The sequence below is a fragment of the Oncorhynchus kisutch genome, linkage group LG4, assembly GCF_002021735.2.
Source record: "Oncorhynchus kisutch isolate 150728-3 linkage group LG4, Okis_V2, whole genome shotgun sequence".
Taxonomy (NCBI): Eukaryota; Metazoa; Chordata; class Actinopteri; order Salmoniformes; family Salmonidae; genus Oncorhynchus; species Oncorhynchus kisutch.
In genome coordinates, this window is record NC_034177.2 from 67,767,289 (window position 1) to 67,792,602 (window position 25,314).

A 25,314-nucleotide genomic window follows, 5' to 3' on the forward strand; every position below is an offset into this window, starting at 1 on the left:
AATCTTAAATAACGTTCTAACCGGAGAATTCCATTGTCTGTAGAAAAGCAATGGAATGCAGGTCGCTATCATGTGAAATGCGTGTGACCAGGACCTGGTTCTCTGCCAGACCACTGACTCAAAGAGCTCTCATCCGGCCCCACATCACAGTAGAAGCCTCATTCAAGTTTCTAAAGATGGTTGACATCTAGTGGAAGCCTTAGGAAGTACAACATAACTAATATCCCACTGTGTATTCAATAGGGGCTGGGTTGAAAATCGACCAACCTCAGATTTCCCACTTCATGTTTGGATTTCTTCTCGGGTTTTTGCCTGCCATATGAGTTCTGTTATACTCACAGACATCATTCAAACAGTTTTAGAAACTTCAGAGTGTTTTCTATCCAATACTAATACTAATATGCATATATTAGCAACTGGGACTGAGAAGCAGGCCGTTTACTCTGGGCACCTCTGGGCACCTTTCATCCAAGCTACTCAATACTGCCCCTGCAGCCATAAGAAGTTTTAAGGGAGTATTCGTTTTGGTGTTAGTACACAACAAAAACCTAGATGGACAAAAATAATAAACTTAACATTTACATACTTGGTCAGATCCACATGTTCCCACCGTATCCACACCCAATGTTGTTTCCAATTCCTTGTAAGACTACGCTATATGACTTCAAATGTTGTTTCAGTCTGTAGACAGTTATATAAAAATATATATATATTTAAATAAAGCATTTGATTCTTCCATTCTCTTAATGTATCATTTGACTAAGAAAATAGCTTCCTCAATATAAGCAACAACATTGTTTTTTATTGAGGCAAGTCAAAGTTTGGTAGCAGTTGGTCAACAGTAGGGGTGGGAACTATGGACAGTATTCTTCGATTAAGTGTTTGCTGTCATTCAACGAGAGGAGCAGCTAGGCCCTACTGTCTGCAGTGCACTACATTTTCATGCACATTTCTTCAGTTGAGAAGTACTGCACTTAGATTAGTTTATTAGTCACATGCACAGGATCATGGATGTAGTTGCAGGGTACAATTAAATTCTTATGCTCTGAGATTCAACAAAGCAGGTAAAAAAATAGAAATGAATGAGACAATACAAATTATAAGAATATATACACATTTACAACTGTAACAATGATCTGAGTGATGGAAGCGGGGACAATAGGCCGTGGCACAGGTGGCTTTGGTCCTTGATCTTCTTGGCCTTCCTGCAACACCTGGTGTTGTCGGTGTCTTGGAGGACAGTCAGTGAGCACCCAATGATGCGTTCACCTGAGTGTACTATACTCCGTCAGTGGAGTTGCTGTACCAGGCTGTGATGCAGCCTGACAGTATGCTCTCGATGGCGCTCCTGTAGAACACTTGAGGGCCCTTGGGGACAGGCCAAATTTCTTCAGCCACCTTTATAGGGACCACCCGCTGGTGGGGTTTAGGGTTTTACTCATTTTTAAAGCTTAGGTCTTTAGGGAGTATGCAAGCACAGACGTTGGCTTCACTTTGCCGAGTTCTGCTAGGAGCAAACCAAATCTATGTATAGGACACCTTTATAGCGACCACCTGCTGGTGGGTTTTAGGGTTTATTATTTGGGTTTCTTGCATGGGGATCCATATCCCAACATCAGGCAAGGGCTGTATAAAAAATAAAAAAAAAAGAGTCATCATATAATTAAGCAATAAGGCATGGGGGGGGGGGTGGTATATGGTCAATATACCACGGCTTCTTTGGCACCAGCCTTGCTGAGTGCCTGGATACAGCTCTTAGCCATGGTATAGCGATATACCACAAAACCCAGAGGTGCCTTATTACTGTTATAAAACTGGTTACCAAAGTAGTTAGAGTTGTAAAAATAAATGCTTTGTCATACCCGTTGTATACGGTCTGATATACCATGGCTGTCAGCCAATCAGCATTCAGGGCTTGAACCACCCAGTTTAAAATTACATATAAAACTCATATCACTTAATTGAATCCATGCTCAAAAGAATACGAAGGGTGAAAGTGCAAGGTGCTATAAAAAAATAAAGGGACCTACTGTTGATAGCACTGACGAAGGTATAACGCCCGATGTCCACCAGATGTAGGGCTGTGACGATTATGGAATTTTGGGTAACGATTGTCATGCAAATGGCCCCGGTTTTTGTTGAAAAATGTTTTGAGATTGTCATGCATCTTTGGAAATTAGCTACAACATACCTAATAAAAACATAGCTTTGGTGATACCCCTGTCTCAAAACGAATGGTTTTGAGCACTCAAAACTTTTGGAAATGAAACTTTTCCTCCCAACTGCTCTTAAAATTATTACCAATTTTACCCATTATTTTTGCATTTCGGCCTCCTTGGGTTTTGCCTTTTCATGGTCTTGAGTGGAGTACCTTTTGAACTCTACAGATATTTTTGATCCTACGTACCAGCCTTCCATGAGGTGGCATATTTCAGCTAAATCTCGGCTTGGCAGTGAAATAAGGCTGCATGGTTGCTTGTTTTGGTGGCTTGATCAGAGTAGTAGCACTGCAATTCGACTGAAAAGGAATTAGCAAACAATCAAACTTTACTCAGTGTGGCAGCTGTTAGGCATGGCTGTGCTGTTACTGGGTCAGACATGGTAGGAGATAGTGATGGAAAAGAAAGAGAAGCAAGTATGGAGCTTAGTGGTACAAATAAAGGGCGGAATAGTTTCCAACACCAGTGGTAGTTCGGAGGTAGAGTGTGCCGAGGGTGAAGGACAAGCTAATTTGCGAGGGGATCATGGAGGTGAGGAGGAGCATAAAGTGATTCTGAAGTTTAGAGAAAAGGGGGGGGGGTTGGGGCAATGAGTCTGAAAAGGTTGAAAGTAAAGGTTGGCAGATTAATCGGAATGGCAGATTAATTAATGCCGATTTCAAGTTTTCATAACAATCGGAAATCGTTATTTTTAGACACCAATTATTTTTTTACACCTTTATTTAATCTTTATTTAACTAGGCAAGTCAGTTAAGAAGGCATTCTTATTTTCAATGACGGCCTAGGAACTTTGGGTTAAATGCCTCGTTCAGGGGCAGAACGACAGATTTTTACCGTGTCAGCTCAGGGGATTCAATCTTGCAACCTTACAGTTAACTAGTCCAACGCTCTAACCACCTGCCTCTCATTGCACTCCACGAGGAGACTGCCTGTTTCACGAATGCAGTAAGCCAAGGTAAGTTGCAAGCTAGCATTAAACTTATCTCATAAAAAACGATCAATCAATCATAATCACTAGTTAACTACACATGGTTGATGATATTACTAGTTTATCTAGCGTGTCTTGCGTTGCATATAATTGATGCGGTGCGTATTGTTGCTCCAATGTGTACCTAACCATAAATATCAAAGCCTTTCTTAAAATCAATACACAGAAGTATATATTTTTAAACCTGCATATTTAGCTAAAAGAAATCCAGGTTAGCAGGCAATATTAACCAGGTGAAATTGAGTCACTTCTCTTGAGTTCATTGCACGCAGAGTCAGTGTATATGCAACAGTTTGGGCCGCCTAATTTGCCAGAATTTTACGTAATTATGACATAACATTGAAGGTTGTACAATGTAACAGGAATATTTAGACTTATGGATGCCATCCTTTAGATAAAATACGGAACGGTTCCGTATTTCACTGAAAGAATAAACGTCTTGTTTTCGAGATGATAGTTTCCGGATTCTACCATATTAATGACCTAAGGCTCATATTTCTGTGTGTTATTATGTTATAACTAAGTCTATGATTTGATAGAGCAGTCTGACTGAGCGATGGTAGGCAGCAGCAGGCTCGTAAGCATTCATTCAAACAGCACTTTTGTGCGTTTGTCAGCAGCTGTTTATGACTTCAAGCCTATCAACTCCCGAGATAAGGCTGGTGTAACTGATGTGAAATGGCTAGCTAGTTAGCGGGGTGTGCGCTAATAGCGTTTCAAACATCACTCGCTCTGAGACTTGGAGTAGTTATTCCCCTTGCTCTGCATGGGTAACACTGCTTCGAGGGTGGCTGTTGTCGTTGTGTTCCTGGTTCGAGCCCAGGTAGGAGCGAGGAGAGGGACGGAAGCTATACTGTTACACTGGCAATACTAAAGTGCCTATAAGAACATGCAATAGTCAAAGGTTAATGAAATACAGATGTTATAGAGAGAAATAGTCAAAACTTCGTCAAAACTTCGAAACAACCTAAAACTTCGTACCTGGGAATATTGAAGACTCTTGTTAAAAGGAACCACCAGCTTTCATATGTTCTCATCTTCTGAGCAAGGAACTTAAACGTTAGCTTTCTTACATGGCACATATTGCACTTTTACTTTCTTCTCCAACACTTTGTTTTTGCATTATTTAAACCAAATTGAACATGTTTCATTATTTATTTGAGGCTAAATTGATTTTATTGATGTATTATATTAAGTTAAAATAAGTGTTCATTCAGTATTGTTGTAATTGTCATTATTACAAATACATGTAAAAAAAATTGTCTGATTAGTCGGTATCGGCTTTTTTTGGTCCTCCAATAATCGGTATTGGTATCGGCGTTGAAAAATCATAATCGGTCGACCTCTAGTTGAAAGCTGCAATAAAATAGTTGATTTGGGAAGTTGTCAATGCTGAAGTGTTAAGAGATGGGAACTTGTTGGTGTTCTGCACGGCTCAGAGGGAAGAAGCTCTCATAATGAAGCAAATAGGGAAGTGTAAGGTGGTGTCGAGCAGTTGGACTGATCAAGCAGGGAAGCTGTGGATTAAAGGGGTGACAACAGGTGTACCTGTGAGTGTCAGCACTAAAGAGGTAAGCGACAACTTGAGAGAAGGTGTTCTAGTGAATGTTCAAAGATTGCAAGCAATAAGGGATGGAGTGAGGGTAGATAGCCTGTCAATTCTCTTTCACTTCAAGGGCAGGGTACTGCCAAGTAAAGTAACCATGAGTTATATATATATGAGTTATTATGTGAGGGCTTATGTACCCGAAGCCTTTAAAAAGGGTGTCATATGCTGAGGCATTAAGGGTGGTCTAGGTCCAGGGATATACAGGTTCAAGGAAGAGATGGGTAGAAGCCTCTAGATCGGGGACTACGGGGCAGGTGGGTGGAGGCATGTTATACATAGACAAGAGAAAGCTGGTTGACTTTCATAGCAGGAACTATCAACAGCACTGCTAAAGTGGAGTCTAAAACAGAGAGGATTCAGCTAATAGTGAAAGTGGCTGGGAGACATCTGAGTATGACAGGGTTGACATGGGAAAAGGTTTGAGATGACCTCAATCAGCGAAGGCTGGAGTCATGTATAACTGGATCTTAGTTATGGTGGTAATGCTACAATGGATTGCTCGAAGCCTGTTGGCTAATGGGCAGGCTAATGGGCAGTTCATTGTGGATATGCCAGCTAAGCCTGATGTGATTTGTGTACAGGAAACATGGCTCAAACCAAGGTTATCGTATAGGGATATGTAGTGGTTCGTAGGGACAGAGGTGTATGGGGTGAATGTGCAACCTTCATAAAGCAAGGACTTTCTTACAGGATACTTGGCAAAGGTATTGAACAGGAATATGTGGTGGTGGTGTGGCTGAGAGGAGGGATGCTAGTGGTAGTGAACTGCTTTAATCCGTGTCAGATATTGGACTTGGAAGTGCTGAAGAGTGTGGAGGGCCAGGATGGAAGTAAGGTAATGTGGTGTGCGGATTTGAATTCCCACAACATGCTCTGGGGGAGGGGCGGCGGATGGATGGAAATGGCCAAGTTATGGAAAATCGAATAGAAATGAAAGATCTGGTGTGCCTGAATGATGGCAGAGCGACCAGGATTGATGTAGCCTCAGGGAATGAGCCTGCCTTGCACCTCACTCTGGTATCTAGTGTGATGGCAAGAATCTGTGAGTGGGCGGTATGGGAGGAGTCGATAGTAGGGAGTGATGATTACCCCATATTATTCACAGTAGGCCAGTGGGAGGAAGAGGTGTCAGTAGATGGAGTAGGCAGGTGGGACCAGTTTTAGGAGCTAAGTGAGCAGGTGATGGCTCAGGTGGATATGAGAGGGGATGTGGATTGTGTGAATAACTGGGAGAGAACCGTATTAGTGGAAAAAGCTATTGAGGCTATACCTAAGAGTTCAGGGAGGAGGAAAGCAGTCCCATGGTAGATGGAGGAGTGAGGGGTATGAACAGGGCATTTAGAGTACTGAAAAGTACACACAACTTCCAGCATCAGATTCAGTAAAACAGGCCCAGTCTCTAGTGAGGAAAATGATCTGTGAGGCAAAGATGTCATGTTGGCGTTGGTTCTGTGACACCATTGGAAGGGCGAGACCTGTGTGAGAAGTGTGGAGGATGATTAAGAGGATGAGTTGGGTCAGAAGGGAGTGGGATTGTCCAGTGTTGACGAGTTGGGAGGATATGGCAAAAACAGATAAGAAGGCAGAGATGATGGCCAAAGCATTTGTCCAAGTGCATAGCTCAGCTAATCTGTCAGAGGAGGGGGAGAGAGAGAATGAGAGAAGAGCATCCTGGAGTGCTGGATAGGAGGGAGAATGTAAATGATGTGTTCAATGCACAATTTACCATGGCAGAGATGAAGAGGGCAATAGGTAAGGCTGGGTTAACTTCACCTGGGGGCGTCTAGAGTGGCGCAGTGGTCTAAGGCTCTGCTAGCCCTGCCACTAGAGATCCTGGTTCGAGTCCAGGCTCTGTCGCAGCTGGCCTCGATCAGGAGACCCATGGGGCGGTGCACAATTGTCCCAGCATTGTCCGGGCTCAGGAGGGTTTGGCCGGCAGGAATGTTCTTGTCCCATCGTGCTCTAGCGTGACACGGTCGACAGGTATACGGTGTTTCCTCCGACACATTGGTGCGGCTGGCTTCCAGGTTAAGCGGTTATTGTGTCAAGAAGCAGTGCGGCTTGGCTGGGTTGTGTTTCGGAGGACGCACGGCTCTCTCGGCTGGATAAGGGACAAGATAAGGTACTGGTGTTGTACAACCGAGTGTGGGAGGACGGGAAACTACCAGGTAGCTACTGTAGAAGGAGGCAGTAGTTGTACCAATCCGGAAGCCAGGGAAGGACCCAATGAGGCCAACAAGCTATCTGGCTTTAACATCCCATGTATGTAAGATTATGGAGAGGCTAATGTACTTCCTGGAGAGCAGGGGGCTAGTATTGGCAAATCAGAGTGGATTCAGAAAGTGAAGGGGAACTATGGAGCCAGTGCTCTGCTTAGAAGCAGAGGTCAGGAAGGCCCAGGTGAACAAGGAGACTGTTGTGGCTGTCGTTTTTTGTTGTGGATAAAGGCATATGATATGATGTGGAAGGAGGGGTTGCTAATCAAGCTTGATATTATGGGGATAGGAGGAAGACAGACAACTGAATAAAGGACTTCCTGTTTGGAAGGTCTCTCCAGGTTAGGGTGGGGAAGTCTTTATCAGGAACGCTACCTAGTGGATAACGGTACACCGTAGGGGAGCGTGATAAGTCCTCTGTTGTTCTCAATCATGATCAATGATGTTTGCTCTCAGGTACGGCTGGATATTGGGAGGTTATTTGATGGGGGCTATTGGAAGAGGGGAAGAAATGTTCCATACATAGTCAGGAAGGTACAGGAAGCAATTGATGAGGTATAACAGTGGGCATTAATGTGAGGATTCAGGTTCTCTGTAGAGAAAACTAAGACAGTGTTCTTGACCAAGAGGAAGGTGGGAGATGAGGTACACTTGAGGTTATATGGGAGAAACTTGGAGAGGTTGGGGCCTTCAGGTTCCTTAGGGTGTACTTTGACATTAAGCTAACCTGGGAAGAACACATTGAGAAAGTGGTGGGAAAGTGTAAGAAGGTGCTAAATGTGATGCGCTGTCTGACCGGGAAGGACTGGGGGGCATTCCTCATTGAGGACCATGTATGTTGCATTGATCCGATCTGTAATAGACTATGGCAGTATAGCGTATGGTTCAGCAGACTTGACCTCACTAGAAAGACTAGATGTCATACAGGGGCGTTTCGGACCTCCCCAGTGTCTGCACTACAGGTGGAGATGGGGGATATGGCATTGCAGATTAAGAGACAGCAATTGCCAATGAATTATTGGGTCAACCTACAGGGAAATTGGGTGTCTCATCCTGCGAAAGGGATTCTACAGGCATGCTGGGAACATGAGCGAGGACCGATCACAAGTTTGGTTGGGTGGGTAATACCCGGGGGAGGGAGATGGGACTATATGTAAGGGAGTTTAGCCCCATGGTAGCTATTCCTGTGAATCCATCATGGCTACTCCCGCCTCCAGTAGTTGATCAAGAAATGTTGGAGAGACTATGGAAAGATAGGATCTGGATACTCTATATCAGGATTATATGGCCATTTAAACACGTTTCAGAACAGCCAAGGACAGGACGTACTGGGTCAGCATTTGTAGTGCAGGAATGTGGGGTGGCAGACAGGAAACGTATTACAGATCAGCTGGCTGTATATACGGTGGAGCTGATGGCTGTACTGTTGACCTTGCAGTGAGTGGAGGAAGTCAAGCCAGACAGAGTAGTTATTTGCTCTGACTCATGTGCACCTTTAGTTCATGTAGCAGACAACACCTTCAGTATGAGGTACTACCTACCCATGGCATGGTAAGACAAATGGGTATACAGACAATATTTACTTGGGTCCTAGCCCATGTGGAGGGGAACGAGGCAGCTGATATACTGGCTAAACAAGCACTTAGTAGTGGGGATGGTAATGTTGTAGTTTCAATAAGCAAGGCAGATGCAAAAAGCCTGATATGGACAGTGGTGGTGCAGAGATGGCAGTGCAATAGAGACAATTAGAGCGGGCATTTATTCAAGGAACAGAGGAAAGTCTGGAGGACTGCAGGAAGAGACCGAAGAGAGGAGGCTAAGGGTGGGACACTGCTCGTTGAATAAGACTTTAAATGTGATAGGAAAGCATCCAATAGGAAAGTGTGATTATTGCCAGGAAATAGAGACAGTGGAGCATTGACTGATACAGTATGGGTAGTATGAGAGGCTCCAGTATGAGGTAGAAGGGGGTATCAGGAAATGAGTTTAAAGACTCCAGTTGTGAGGTTGATCATTCCACTGCTACTGTTCTAGATGACTGTTGGGAATATACAAGTAGACAAGGCAGTGGTTTTGGTTGGACAGTTGGAAAGCTTGCTAATGTGAGTAGTTTGAGGGAGGTTGGCCCTTGTGTGGTGATAGGCAGTATTCCTCTGTGGTTACTCACAGATCCTGTTGTTGATCTAACCTTGGTAGAGAAAAGAAAAGATTGGTCAGAAGTCAGTGATATAAGAAAACGGGTTGACAATTACATTGGTAGAAGTTTTTTAGCTTTTATAATGCTTTTCACAGATGGATCCAAGGACCCAGATAGTGGGCACACAGGAGCAGGCATTTACATTGCTGAATTTGATGCGCAGATATCAGTGGAGGCTGCAGAGGGGAGGACGGTTCATAATAACGGCTGGAACGGAGCTATTGGAATGGCATTTGTATTTATTATGGATCCCCATTAGCTGCTGCCAAAGCAGCAGCTACTCTTCCTGGGGTCCAGCAAAATTAAGAAAGTTTATACAATTTTAAATACATTCACAGATTTCACAACACACTGTGTGCCCTCAGGCCCCTACTCCACCACTAAAACATATCTACAGTACTAAATCCATGTGTATGTATAGTGCGTATGTTATTGTGTGTGTGTATGCATGTGTCTGTGCCAGTGTTTGTGTTGCTTCACAGTCCCCGCTGTTCCATAAGGTGTTTTTTTAAAATCAAATTTTACTGCTTGTGTCAGTTCCTTGATGTGGAATAGAGTTCCATGTCGTCATGACTCTATGTAGTACTGTGTGCCTCCCATAGCCTGTTCTGGACTTGGGGACTGTGAAGAGACCTCTTGTGGGGTATGCATGAGTGTCCGAGCTGTGTGCCAGTAGTTTAGACAGATAGCTCGGTGCATTCAACATGTCAATACAAATACAAGCAGTGATGAACTCAATCTTTCTTCCACTTTGAGCCAGGAGAGATTGACATGCATATTATTAATGTTAGCTCTCTGTGTACATCCAAGGACCAGCCGTGCTGCCCTGTTCTGAGCCAATTGCAATTTTTTACGAAGTCCTTTTTTGTGGCACCTGACCACACGACTGAACAGCAGTCAAGGTGCGACAAAACTAGGGCCTCTAGGACCTGCCTTGTTGATAATGTTGTTAAGAAGGCAGAGCATCGCTATATTATAGACAGACTTCTCCCCATCTTAGCTACTACTGCATCAATATGTTTTGACCATGACAGTTTACAATTTAGGATTACTCCAATCATTTTAGTCATCTCAACTTGCTCAACTTCCACATTATTTATTACAAGATATTGTTGAGGTTTAGGGTTTAGTGAGTGTTTTATTCCAAATACAATGTTTTAGAAATATTCAGGGATAACTTATTCCTTGCCATCCACTCTGAAGCTAACTGGAGCTCTTTGTTGAGTGTTGCAGTCATTTCAGTTGCTGTAGTAGCTAACGTGTACAGTGTGTAGTCATCCGCATACAAAGACACAGTGGCTTTACTCAAAGTCAGTGGCATGTCGTTCGTAAAAATTGAAAACACATGGAAACCATAGCTGTGTTTGAATACCCATACTAACATACTGTATGCTTCATACTTAATGAGTATATACTAAATACTATAAATGAACGGAATCCTTTCAGTTGAGCGTACTAGACCTTCAACTGTCTATCGTAAATTGATGCTGTTGCTATGCAACCTCTTGTTGGCTTGTTCAATAACAAATTACTAGCTAGACATTTTGCGACTTCGGGTGTGTTCTTAAATTAAATCTGGAATGCCAGAGTGCGCTCTGGGCGTTCGTTAATTCAGAGCTTTCAGATTGTCTGTTTGTAAATTCAGAGCGTTTCGCTCTCTGAGCGCACACTGGACGTTCTGGCCGAGGAGTAGGGTTGATCCGAGCATTCTGGCCTCACAACGGCAGTCAAGCACCCACGCTAACTGGCTAACGTTGGCCAGCTTGCCAGCTACTTCCAGACACAAATGAGAGAACACCTCACTCTGACTATTTTAATCGCCCAAGCAAGAGCTGGTTAGGCAGCTTTCGTGTTATCCAGAGCGTCGGTGACTGTAACTGTGCTGCTGGCAATATTTTTTTTGCTGACGTTTACTGACACCGGCCATATTCAGTATGTGTTGTGAGTTGGTAAATGAATCAGTTATTCTGCGCTCTGGTATGTCCATTGAGAACGCACAATCACTATACCACTTAGCTAAGCTAAGAATGACAGGAATAATCAAGTCAATAAACATTGGGTAGTTAGATAGCATATAGTTAATATACTGACACGTTTGTTGTATTATGAGCCAACTAAAGTTAGGTAGTTAGCTAACATACCGGAACATAATGCTGTAATGATAAGCAATGTGGTTCGTTAGGATAGTGTAGCTAACACATTTCGGGCAACAACGTGTAAGGTAAGCCAAAAGAGCTTTAGAATGAGATATATTTGATATTAATGTTCCACTTTGTGGAGGTGAGGCCAAATGTAAGATCAGACCTGTTTTGATAGATGTGTGGAAGATAAGATTGGACTCGGAGCCCTCGGGATGGGGGAAGCATCTATTAGAAGTTAGTAGGGCTCCTTTTTATTTTCTCAGAAGTACGGAGTTAGGTAGGAGGATTTAGAAATATGGAACTAATATTTTAAACCGTGATTGACCACACACTCCACCATAGTAGGTGGCGGCCTGCACCTTTCACGTTTGTTTGCGAACCGCCATTGTATAGAAGAAGAAGGCCCACAGTACAGTAGATGGCGGTAATGCACCATAATGTTGGATGCCGATAAACCCCACCGAAGACGAAGAAGGCCGCCTCTATTCTAGTCTGAGCGCAAACATACTGTCTTTCTGTCTGTGGGAGTCACAACAAACACAATTTACAGTGGGGTAATAGTAACATTCACAAACAGATGTCATCCAAAGATATTATCTGTCTGGATTCTGGAGTCAACTCAAGAACATCAACATCGCAGTGCCCTTTCTGGTATCGCGTGATGGTCAAGCACTACGCTTGTTCCGTTTACCTGACGTCCATCTGACAGAGCGACGCTCGGCTGGTAGCTTTCTCAGTACTGATGGTGAATTGCTACCTCTGTGGTAACGGGCGGAGGAGCAGAAGCCGCAGAAGAGTCAGCAGTAGTAGAGGAGCGGTAGTTTGGAATTCAGCTTTTACACGTATTAATCTTACTCGTATCAACGAAGCTCCCTAAAAACACAGAAGGGAAGGGAAAATTTAAGAAAGATGGCGGCCGCGGCCTCGCCGGGCTCCTGCTCGTCCACCTCCTCAGATTGGATTGTACTGAGAGACGGTTGCCGTCGTTGCGACGAGGAGGGCCTGCGAAGCCTTTCCTACCACCCGGCCCTTAACGCTATCCTGGCGGTTACTAGCCGGGGGAGTATCAAAGTAATCGACGGCACATCAGGGGCTATTCTCCAAGCCTCGGCCTTGCACGGTAAGTCAGGGTCCAGGGGCTAAGTAACTGTTTAAACTAACGTTAGGTAGTTCGCTAATGTTTAATTATTTTGACAATCACATCAGTTAACCTGGGGTTGGTTAGCTAGCCTTAGTTAGCAAATTAAATAACGTTAGAACGTGAATTCTGACGTTTAGCTAAAGTACGGATTCACGGAACAATTTGTTAGATCCGATTCCTAACAATAACTTGCATAACCAAGTAGCTAGCTAACGTTAGCTACCTTACTTTCTTCCTACATTAGACTAGAGTTGCATCAAAGATACTGGCAGTGGCAAACTAGCTCCGAGCTGTGGTTAACTACAGTAGATAGCTACATGTCTTGACTCTTTCTGTCAAGACATTTAACTAACGTTACTTAACGAATTAACAATCTAACTGGCTAACTGAATTTACGTGTTAACGATGTATTATGAAAACAGCTCATCAGCTAGCTGGCTAAGCTAGCGAACCCGCTAACAGTATCTAACGTTTAATGTCAACATTCAATCAATCGATATTAATAATCCGCATATTGTAGTGCGATTTAACGTTATTGCGTTAGCCAAGTAACTTCCGTACTGTATATCCATCACAACATTACGCCATGTTTGGGTAACATGTAGTTAGCTAGCTAGCAAAATAGATAATCAGTGGTAGCTTGCGAACAAATTGTGATGACACGAGTAGCTAATAACGTTAGTCAAGTAGCTAAGCTGTCAAGTTCAAAGATGATCACCCAGCCGTGAGCATGTGGTGTCGCAGTAAATGTTCTTAACAAGCGTTTTAGCAATAACTAGTTTGTTGCAGAACGTTTATCTAGCTAGCTCTAGTTGGTTATGACGTGATGTTGCTATTCGTACTAATACTAGGCATAACGAGAAAGTATGCAATGCCTGTTTGCAATCTAGCTAACTAATAGTATTGTAGCTCACAGCTGTACAATTTTGGAAGGAAATGGCAGACGATAGAGAACCTAAACCCACGCTGATTTAATTTTGACAGTTTGTTTGACGATGTCAAACAATTAACAATATTGGCGTTTGTTCCATAACGTGACTCGCCATCTGTAGCTAAATTAAATCCAATGAGCAAAAACACCTGGGTGTATTTTGATGCCTTTCGTCTATCGTTAGCTACAAACTGAATCAATTTGCTGAATTGACGCTCTTCTCCGTTTCATGACTTTGTGTTCACTTCAATGTGTAATGTGCTGTAAAATCACTTCACTCAATGACTTCCCTCTTAGCATATGCACTTAGCTATTTATTTATGAATCTATTTTAACATTGCAGTTGGGACATCGCCAAGTTCTGAGTGGATGTGTTTATCTCTTATGTGTTTGGGTATGCAGTGTGCTGTACTGACTGTTTACAATGTGTGTGTGATATGAATTAATGTAAAGTTTCCATCCTGGATGGACAAAGTTACATTTTATTATATGACTCTTTTACTGGAGGTTAAAAAAGGACACATGCTAGCATGTGGAGCGGCAGGTAGCCCAGTGGTTAAAGCTTGGGGCCAGTAACTGAAATGTTGCTGATTGAATCCCTGAGCTGACAAGTTAAAAATCTGTCGTTCTGCCCCTGAACAAAGCAGTTAACCCACTGTTCCTAGGCAGTCATTGTAAATAAGAATTTGTTCTTAACTGACTTGCCTAGTTATATATATATATATATATTTATTTAAATTTAACCTTTATGTAACTGGCTGTCAATGACATGTACCTGAGTCTACTTGTTAGTTGAGCCAAATAGCAGTACAAAGAATAATATATTTGTGACTATTAGGCTGTTGGTGGACTGGTATGTTTTTAGTCTTATCGACCAGTTGACTAAATGGGGTCATCCCCAATTTTCACTGAGGGTAATTGGTATGTGATGATGAATTTAGCATGTAGCCTATATTTTGGCATGTTATGCACCACTGGCATGGACAAATCTTCAGACTTGTTCATTGCTATCAGAACTAAAGAGCGGTCTGTTTTTTTCATCTGATGAATAGACTACAGACTATTGGTCCCAGAGATGACAGACAGCAGTAGCATTTATTTACAAAGAAAATGACACAGCAGTGTACATGTGACAAATTTGTATTCTCTAGAAATGCTATTTGGTCTTTGACAGCCGGTTCTTTTTCGAGGCCAACTATGCAGCATCTGTTAACACACTGTGTTGTTGACAGTAAATAATGTGACTGACAACACAGCAGTTCAGAGATATGCTACAAGTGAATTTGAGTTGTAGGCAACATGCAGTTTTCCAATTTGATAATGTTTGTCCTGTGGACTGCTCCTTGGCAGAGGACAGAATTGGATGACGACCAAAGATATAGCATCTCTAGCAAACTAGACGGCTCAAAAGTGCGACCATTTTGCTCACATACGTGCCCAAAATTTTTCTGTGCTACCTGGGAACAACAAAGTGCGTAGAAAAAAAATTGCCCAGATGATAATTGTTGCAATGATTACTTCACTGTACCACAGCCCCTGAGTGCCATGGAGAAAACACTGAGCACAGATTCATAACCGTCATACTAGCACCATCGCTACAAAGAAAATGGCTTGTTAGCTCAAATATTTTTCGTTGTGCTCCTAAATTTCTTTGTGCACTCTTAGGGTTAGGGTTAGCTAAAATTTTCTAGATGTGACTCAACCAGGCCTGCCCTGAGGACAGTCTTGTTTTCCACTAATGCGATTCTGAGCAAGACAAGTGTGGTCATCTGCCATAATTGCAGATTTTTAATTTATTTTTAATTTTATTCCACCTTTATTTAACCAGGTAGGATAGTTGAGAACAAGTTCTCATTTGCAACTGCGACCTGGCCAAGATGAAGCATAGCAATTCGACACATACAACAACAGAGTTACACATGGAATAAACAAAACATAGTCAATAATACAGTTGAACAAAAGAAAACAACAACTCTATATACATTGAGTGCAAATGAGTTAAGGGAGTTAAGGCAATAAATAGGCCATGGTGGCGAAGTAATTACAATATAGCAATTGGAATCTACTGGAATGGTAGATGTGCAGAAGATGAATGTGCAAGTAGAGATACTGGGGTGCAAAGGAGCAAGATAAATAAATAAATACAGTATGGGGATGAGGTAGGTAGATAGATTGGCTGTTTACAGATGGGCTATGTACAGGTGCAGTGATCTGTGAGCTGCTCTGACAGCTGGTGCTTAAAGCTAGTGAGGGAGATATGAGTCTCCAGCTTGAGAGATTTTTGCAGTTCGTTCCAGTCAGCAGAGAACTGGAAGGAAAGACGACCAAAGGAGGAATTGTCTTTGGGGGTGACCAGTGAGATATACCTGCTGGAGCGTGTGCTACGAGTGGGTGACTAGTGACCAGTGAGCTGAGATAAGGCGGGGCTTTACCTAGCAGAGCCTTGTAGATAATCTGTAGCCAGTGGGTTTGGCGACGAGTATGAAGCGAGGGCCAACCAACGAGAGAGTACAGGTCGCAATGGTGGGTAATGGTGGGTAGTGGCTTTGGTGACAAAACGGATGGCACTGTGATAGACTGCATCCAGTTTGTTGAGTAGTGTTTGAGGCTTTTTTATAGATGACATCACCAAAGTCGAGGATCGGTAGGATGGTCAGTTTTACGAGGGTATGTTTGGCAGCATGAGTGAAGGATGCTTTGTTGCGATATAGGAAGCCAATTCTAGATTTAATTTGGGATTGGAGATGCTTAATGTGAGTCTGGAAGGAGAGTTTACAGTCTAACCAGACACCTAGATATTTGTAGTTGTCCATGTATTCTAAGTCAGAGCTGTCCAGAGTAGTGATCCTGGACGGGCGAGCAGGTGCGGCAGTGATCGGTTGAATATCATGCATTTAGTTTGACTTGCTTTTAAGATCAGTTGGAGGCCACGGAAGGAGAGTTGTATGGCATTGAAGCTCATCTGGAGGTTAGTTAACACAGAGGGGCCAGAAGTATCCCGAATGGTGTCGTCTGCGTAGCGGTGTACCAGAGAATCACCAGCAGCATGAGCAACATCATTGATGTATACAGAGAAGAGAGTCGTGATGTAGTTGAACCAGGTTGAATTATCCTGCCTAACACTATCATTTTACATTACAGCATGGAATGAAGTGGTAATAACACAGTTAAAGTCTAGGGGTGTCTGAGGAAAATGTTTTCATTGTAACTAACATAACAGTTTTAATAGTAAGTTATCCAATAGGGCAATACATTCATTTTTGAGGAGACTGTGTAATTGAAATATAAACAACACAAGTTCTGTACATTTTTTAGGCTTCACATGGATGTGCATTTTTTTTATTCCCGATCTGCAACAACACCTCGTAAGCCTTGATTGTTTCTTGATGCTGCATTATGCCAAACAATGATGCATATCCATTTGTTTTCAGTCAGGATGACCATGAGATTATTGTGACTGTAATTAGCAACTTGCAGTTTACCTCATCAATATTTCAAAAACTAAATTCAAAGATTTAGGCTATTTTAGTATCTGATTTACATGATCGGACAGCAAAAGTCCAGCCAATGCTATGTCTTAGTGGCTAAACAACTCTAACACCCTGATGTTTGTGTTCCTAGCTAAACCTGGAGGCCGTGTTAGGTGTCAGTACTTCCCTGCGGTAGACAAGGTCCTCTTCGTGGACGACTATGCAGTGGGCTGCAGAAAGGACTTGAACGGCATCTTGCTGCTGGACACAGCCCTGCAGGCCCCCGTGGCCAAACCAGAGGACATGGTCCAGCTCGAGCTGCCTGTCACAGAGGTAAGAGAGCTTGCTAGTCAGCCACTGACACATGACACACTTAAACATGGAAGTGTGCTCATAGCACTCGCTAAAGTTGGCTTTTAAACCCATTGACATAGAATCGCTGACATTAATATGTTTACATGGTATTACAGTACACAATGAACAACAATTATTAATGTTCAAAAACAGTTAGTGCTATTTTAGCTGATTGATCTTACCTTTGTTTTTAATATCTATTTTTTACTGTTGTGAGTGCAAATAATGACACAGGTATCGATCGTTTGGATATGTCCCACTAATGCAAGCATTGTCTACCTTGCTCTAAAACCACACAAACCTGACGACAGGCATGTTTAGTAATGTAGAAAAACTGGTCCACTGTGAGAGCGCACATGCGAACTGTGGAGAATCCACCACTCCTGTTCATTTGTTTTAATGAGTGTGACAATTCTTGACCTGTGCAAGTTCCTCAGACTTTCATGTAAATCATGCATCTCGTTAGATTTGCAGAAACATTTGAGTGTGACTATAAAGTTAGGACTCAGTCATTATGTCCCCAAAATAATTAATGACGGTGCGCATTTTTTTTCTTCATTGTCTATATCTGGCTGTCGTATCTGTAGGACCTGGTTACATAACATTTCTAAATTGAACTGTTTGAACACATCGTTTCCCCCTCTGGTTATTCAATATAGCCTACAGACAGGTACAATTGGACCCATTGTGGTATCCCAACCGTTTCTTGAAAAGGCATGTGCAAAGAGACCGCAATTTAAAATTTAATTGAAAGCCTTGTTGTTTCTATTGCTGAGTTGCCAATACTTTGTAATTGTAGAATTTATTAATGTAGGCTACTATTAGGGAGGTGAAATTTTGTCCCGAAGACAAACTTTCGTTAACGTTGTGAATTATGTGCATTTGCGACTCCCAACTCTCCCATGTTTCACGAGCTGAAATAAAATATTCTTGAAATTTTCCATACGCACAAAAAGCTTATTTCTCTCAAATTTTGTGCACAAATTTGTTTACATCCCTATTAGTGAGCAGTTCTCCTTTGCCAAGATAATCCAGCCACCTGACAGGTGTGGCAAATCAAGAAGCTGATTAAACAGCACGCTCATTTTTATTTTATTTATTTAAATTTGACCTTTATTTAACTAGGCAAGTCGGTTAAGAACAAATTCTTATTTTCAATGACGTCCTAGGAACAGTGGGTTAACTGCCTGTTCAGGGGCAGAACGACAGATTTGTACCTGGTCAGCTCAGGGATTTGAACTTGCAACCTTCTGCTTACTAGTCCAACGCTCTAACCACTAGGCTAACCTGCCTCCCCCCGCTCATCACACAGGTGCACCTTGTGTTGGGTGCAATAAAAGGCTACTCTAAAATGTGCAGTTGTCACACAACAGAATGTCAGATGTTGAGGGAGTATGCAATTGGTATGCTGACTGCAGTAATGTCCACCAGAGCTGTTGCCAGAGAATTGAATGTTCAATTCTCTACCATAAGCCGCTTTCAACGTCGTTATAGAGAATTTGGCAGTACGTCTAACCGGCCTCACAACTGCAGACCACATGTAACCACGCCAGCCCATAAATGGACTGGTGATTTTAAAGTAGAGATATGTGTTCCAGCCACGAGCTTTAATGTTGGAATAATAGACATGTCTCGTAATATTTTGTTCTTTTTTGCCAGCTGCTATACTTTGCCATTTACAATAGTTTAAAGCCCCCCCTAGGCAGAAACATGATTTTGATGAAGGCAAATAGCCTATTCATTATTCTAGGGGCCTACTTTGTTTCATGTTTAACAAAAGCCTGCCCATGAAGTTTAATCTTACACTCTAATGCTGTTAATTGTATGTCTAAACTCCCATTATACAGGTAATAACACCCCGTGGAAATGGGAGTAAACAGTGAAGTGTTATTGAGACACGTTTCAGTAGCTGTGAGGCTCAAATAGCACTAGCAGCCTTTCATTTAAGGGGGGAAAAATTAACAAGTAATCCTACCTAACGTAACAAGGCTATAACATTAGTAAGAACCGATATGCATCTTTCTAATTATTTGCCACGGATATGAGGCACTCATCAGTGCAGATTAAAGAAATGATTGCAGTTGATACGGAGCCCTCGTCAATGGTTTACTTGAGTTTTGAGGTCATTTCTTAAAGATTCAATTTCGTTTAAACGTTCACACTCATGAATTTGACCAGGCATTGGAAACTGTTTCCCTTTGCCTGATAAACACTGACCGATATTCTTTCTTTCTTTCTTTATTTATTTAAACAGTTTCTTGTCGTACCAGCCCATCAAAATTCACAGCGAGGTTAGCCAGATCGTTGTAACCCTTGACTGTTGCAAACCCGTTGGTTTCAAAGCAAGGCTTACTTTACTTTATGACCTTTGTCTGTTTTATATGTGCCCCATGTCTAAATCATTACAGGCTGCGCACAGACAGCAGGCCTATGTACTCAGACATATCCCCTCGTCATTCCTCTGAGAGACTGAAGATGTTTTAATCATCACACCACAGGCGCTTTGTAGATCTGAGCACACACTGCCTGTTTCCCAGGATTAGTTGCACCTCACAGCCAAGACCATGTTTTGTTCCTCATTGAAATGCTCTGAAGGTGTCCCAATATTGATATTGGCTGCATGCCAGTGCATGTGCCCCGATGTTTTACTGGAGGGGCAAGAGTTGCCTTATGTTATAATATTTAGTAAAATTGTTTTATTCTTAGACACCCCTTTCCTGCCCTGTTGCACAGCTAATTTGCATTTGTTGACCCACCTGCTGAGTGGAGTATCTATTTTTTTCCTTCCCAGTCCTTGCATTTGTAGCTCGGTCTATGAATTTGACCGTGGTTACATGGCATGGTCAGACTGGTTGAAAGATATCCCCTGTGGGCTGCTGCCCTCTGTGGGTATGGCTGTGTGTACTTTGTGCTGCCAGTATTATTGATCTGCCCAGGCTGTTCCTCCTCTCCTGCAGCAGTCTGTTACTGTTAACTCCCACCTGCCTGCCTGCTTTGTCCTCTCTGATCTGCCCATCTCTCCAAGGCTCTATCTAATGAGTATTGACTGCATCTCCATGTCAGCTAGCAGTGGATAATGCTGCATTAGAAGTTATTCAGGAAAATCAATCGTATTACTAGCAAGCCTTGTGAGTTTTACAGGACAATGAGAACAATGTTTTTTAATGTAACATTTGTGAATGGTTTATGTAATTTGAGATCTGAATGGTGACTCATAGACTCTAATGAGTCAACAACTTCAACAACAATTGGCATATGACCTTGTGTAAAAAGGTCTTGGTTCCATCAGTGAACCCATTGTGTCTCTACCCCTTGTACTATGGCGTGAGTGTGGATCTCTGTGTGTGTTCCCTGCAGGCTCAGCAGATGCTCTCTGCCTGCCTGGAGAAGGTAGATGTGTCAAACACAGAGGGCTACGACATCTTCATCGCTCAACTCAAAGAAGGACTGAAGAATACCTCACACGAGACTGCAGCCAATCACAAAGTGGCCAAGGTGAGTCACACTCAGCGCTCTGGGAGGAGGCGAACCGTGTCACAACTTGCCTACTAACCCATATTCATGTTGTGCTGTTATGGTGTTTTCTGCTGTTATGGTGTTTTCTGCTGTTATGTCTTTCCACTGCAGATTGTTAGAATTGTCACAGATAATAGTGTTAGACAAATGCACCAAGCAGGTTCACTTCAGTTGTCTAACAACACATCTCTGTTTGTACTGTGACACCGCAAGTCGTCAATCACCTGTTAGAGAGCATGCCAGAGGTTGAACAAGTTTGTTCATTGACTGTGCAGCAGTGCAAACATTAGGAAATTTGCTTTTGATTATTCAAAACTTGCCAGCTCTTATTAGTAGGGCTGACAGTCAGTTACTGTTATTCTGCTCGCAGCAGTCAGACTTACACGAAAATGCATTCAGTTTAATGTATAGTGTGTGTAGCTCGTTGACACGTTCTAATCAGTGCTATGCTAGGGACCTGATAGAGCAGTGTCTGCTGCTGGGCCAGAGCTGTCATCTCCTGTGGCTGAGGTGTTGCTCAGATATAACAGCTCTCACGCCAGGGAATGCCAGTTCTTTAGCAGTGTTTAGCAAAGTCAAAGGAGACTAAAGAGGATGCTATTTTAATTAAAAGGTACTGAGGGATTGAAATGGGAATGCTAATTTGAGGTATTTAGTCTAGGCCTATATGGTGTCTAGGGCCGTGACGGTCATGACATTTTGTGTGACGGTTATTGGCCAAATGAGTGGTCACAGCAATTTGGTTACCTTTTGTTTTTTAAACAATTTTTAAAACTAATTTTGTCCTCTTGTTAGCTAGTTAGCCAAGGAGGTAACATGTCAATGATCGTATAATGGGTGGACTGGTGGCCATTGCGAGTGTATCTTTTGGCGCAAAGCAGGAACTAAAATCAGGAAGTTTACCTAGGTCTCTAAATTGATATGTTTAGTTGGTAGCACTCCCAATTTAAAAATAATCTAGGAGCACCACATGAAATGTAACTGATTGAGATACAGCCTATATTGGGTCTATATGAATTCTAGCCACTTTATGTTGTGCTCGACAAACACATTTGTTATGCTGTAAATGTATGAGTTTATTATAAATGCTAAAATGTTGATACAATTACCTGTCAATGAAATGAGTCATTTGTGGAATATTAGGTTTGTACATCGAGTAAAAGCACTATTTTGGTGAATTACACTGAATTTAAAAATAAATAAATCATAATAATCAGGATTGTGATGACAACGTGTTCATTGCTATGATCATTGATCTCCTGAAGAAGATATCCCTTATCTTTTCGGTTTGTGCCCCCAAATGTTTGGATAAACTGGTAAAGTTACCAGGTTGTTAGCTAGTTAGCCAAGGAGGTAACATGACTGAACAAAGTGTAAACAAATGGTTAATGATGCGCGAGTAGTTTTAGAATGGCCAATGAGATGGTTTAGGGATGTAAAAGCGGCAATCCGATATTGGATCAAAATGTTGCGCTGGTAATATGGGTCAGATCTTTAAAAGCAAGCCATGTACGCTGTAACGGTTGTGCAACCATGACCCTAACAAATCTGCACTTAGTTGTTTCTGAGTGCCCTAGAGAAACGAGCATCTGGGATATTTAGTTCATAGTCACACAGTGCTCCCAAAATAAAACTAGTAGCACAGCCAAATATTTTCTTGCATATGTGACCAACTTGGTCGCACTTTAGTGCACTGAGAGTTCCCATCAATATGTTTTGTGATTTGTTCATTCAACTGACATTACAAAAAATAAATCCCATTGCATGAGCCACATAAGTTATCATTTGAATGAAAATGATGCATTACCCTGAAAATGATTGAATCACAATACCAGGCAGCCATTGCGAGTGTACCCATGAGTTTACCAGTCAAATTGCCGGTGTTAGAGGTTCCTAGCCTTTTTTTATTAATTCTATTTCTATGCGACTCAACTGCACGGGTGCCCGGCCGTCCTTCTGTTTGTTCCACACAAAAAAATGTTAAATGTTCATGACGTTTTATTTTATTTTCATGACTGTTTATCGTTAACTGTCAATGACAAGTTATACGGTGATTGTGCCAGCCCTAATCGTGTGATTTGGTAGCCTTCTGCTTTCCTTGATATCGTGTTGCTCTGTGGATGGATAAGTGCGGTGATTCTTCGATCGGCTTATAATTTCCCCACACACTCCCAAACCAGTTTCCTTTATGTTCAGTGCAGGTCTAACAAAGAGGAAAGACTGTGGTTGTGTGACATTGCGTTTGTCTCTTTGATTATGCGTACATGCGCTCTCTTTCAGTGCCGGTGAGATACTGAGACCTGACTGCAGTCTGCGACAAAGAGCAGAAACTGCAGACCTCATCGGCATATTTAATAGCCAGAGCAGGGGGACGAGCACCGCTTCTGTCCCAATGCCCACTCTCCACTCTGTGTAATTGAACCTGGGCTAAAACAAATCAGAATGTCAATGTTAAAATCACCCCCACCTCCCTCGATGCATAGAGTTTGGTCAGAAAGCTATCTGTGTGTAATGCGAAAGCCAAGGCACTGGGAATTCCCTATTTACTCACCCCTTTACTTCCTCCTCCAGAATTGAATGTGTATCTCCTGGTATGTGCTGGGCTGCCAAGGGCTGAGGACGCTGCCTTACCACTGCCTCTGTGGGCCTCCCTGCCAGTGTGCTTCTGCAGCAAACCATCATCCATTACACTGACTCCAATTGGAGTCCAATCTGCTAGTCACTGGTGGATGGTGAGGCTGGTCCAAGTTCAACATTAGCCTTTGACTCCCCACGTGTGACACACTCGATGTCTAATATATATGCGTCCTGCCTGCCATAAAACGCCCACAAGAAAAGGATATTTGTTCTTATACAATTTGTTATGAATATCTTAGTTTATAAATCCACTTCCGTCTCACCATTGTCCTCTGCCTTACCCTCGTATATTGTTGTGTTCCTGCCATGCAGCACAACACCCGCCCTTTGGCTATGCTCCAAAGATTTTTAAACGCACCTCTATGTAGAGAGATTAAGCTCTCACTCACATAGGACTAGGTGACCTACTAGTTCAGTCTTATTTAACAGGGATGTGTGTATCTTTGTAAGATAATCTTGTTCTATAACCAGTGAGTTACTCCAGACTAGGGCAAATGTTCCATTTCAAGAATAAATAACTTTTCTCCTGGGTAACGTAGTATTTCCCGCCAAAACAGGAAGTGTCGTTCTAAAGCATGTAATTCTAAAGCAAGAGTCATCGATAATCTTGCAAGGTTTTGTTTTATGATAGTTAAATAAATCAACACCTGGCAAAGTAGAATGTTGGACAAATACACTTAGGCTAGCATACATTGGGCGGCAGGGTAGCTAGTGGTTAGAGAGTTGGACTAGTAACCGAAAGGTTGCAAGTTCAAATCCCCCAGCTGACAAGGTACAAATCTGTCATTCTGCCCCTGAACAGGCAGTTAACCCACTGTTCCTAGGCCGTCATTGAAAATAAGAATTTGTTCTTAACTGACTTGCCCAGTTAAATAAAGGTAAAAAAAATATATATATATATATATATAGCCACGGCATAAAATACATTTAAATGGCAACATAAACTTTGTGTTGACGTTGAAGAAGACACCCAGTAGGCTACGAGCTGAGAAGGGATCTGTGCAGCACAGTTGAGGAAGATTGCACATAACTTTAGCAAGTCGGAGGTCTTTGATGGAAGAGTGGGAAAGGGCTCAAGTTCAAATTGGGCTGCAGCACACGTTTGGAACAGTCTGGCCGTTATGGTAGATGTGTGTACCGCAATACTGTCTGCAATAGCATGGTAGGAGGAGCTGTCGCTCGCGGCAATTTCTGCTCGAATTTCATCCAGTGCTTACATCGCCTTGAGGTAAGACTGCATCGTTCTAGAACGTTTTGCCGCTAAACCCCCTTGTTCTCTTGCTCAAGCCCCCTCTACACTTGCATTGCAAAATTTGCATGGGTGTAGGTCCGGATGAAACAGGCTCCAATTTTGCCCTTGCAGATGTAGTTTTCTTCCTCGGTGGCATTAGTTTTATTGAAGCTTTACGCAGGGGAATTAATAAAAGTAGGTAGGCCTACCCTACAGTGGGAAGCCAGATTAAGACATTGCATATAACAGTTCCGTTTCACATCATGCTGTTCATATAAATGTTATATTGTAATTTACCGGTTTATTTATCCCGGGGAATGGGTTTGGTAGGGAACTCTCTGAAGTCTCTAACTCGGTTTCCACTATTAAACCCTACCCCAGACATGACTCTGTTTACTCATGCACATTATTTTACCACTGGTTCCATAGCTTCCATTGCTGAGAACCATGGCAGATGAATCCTCTCCACTGGCCTTCAGCGCCAACCAGCACTATGTTACATCAAAATCACTTTGCTGTTGCGCTATTTCATTTAGCGCCCAGTGATTTATCTTGGTATACCGTGATGTACCTATATTGTGAATGTTTTTTTTTCTTCTCTCCTTTGTATTAAAATAAATACACCAAGGCCTGATATTGGAAGTTTACCCAACGTCCAACCTAT

At 42.4% G+C, this 25,314-nt stretch overlaps 1 protein-coding gene across 17 annotated transcripts in view; it reads left to right on the forward strand.

Moving 5' to 3' along the window:
- The first annotated feature begins 11,815 nt into the window (after window positions 1-11,815).
- The window catches only part of birc6 (baculoviral IAP repeat containing 6), a 147,304-nt gene continuing 133,805 nt past the window's right edge, over window positions 11,816-25,314 (forward strand). For all 17 annotated transcript variants that reach the window (XM_020481699.2, XM_020481707.2, XM_020481712.2 and 14 more), the window contains exons 1-3: window positions 11,816-12,490; window positions 17,064-17,245; window positions 20,624-20,761. In XM_020481699.2, the coding sequence (XP_020337288.1) occupies window positions 12,280-12,490; window positions 17,064-17,245; window positions 20,624-20,761 (531 nt within the window). In that variant the 5' untranslated portion in view covers window positions 11,816-12,279. The remainder of the gene's footprint in view (window positions 12,491-17,063; window positions 17,246-20,623; window positions 20,762-25,314) is intronic.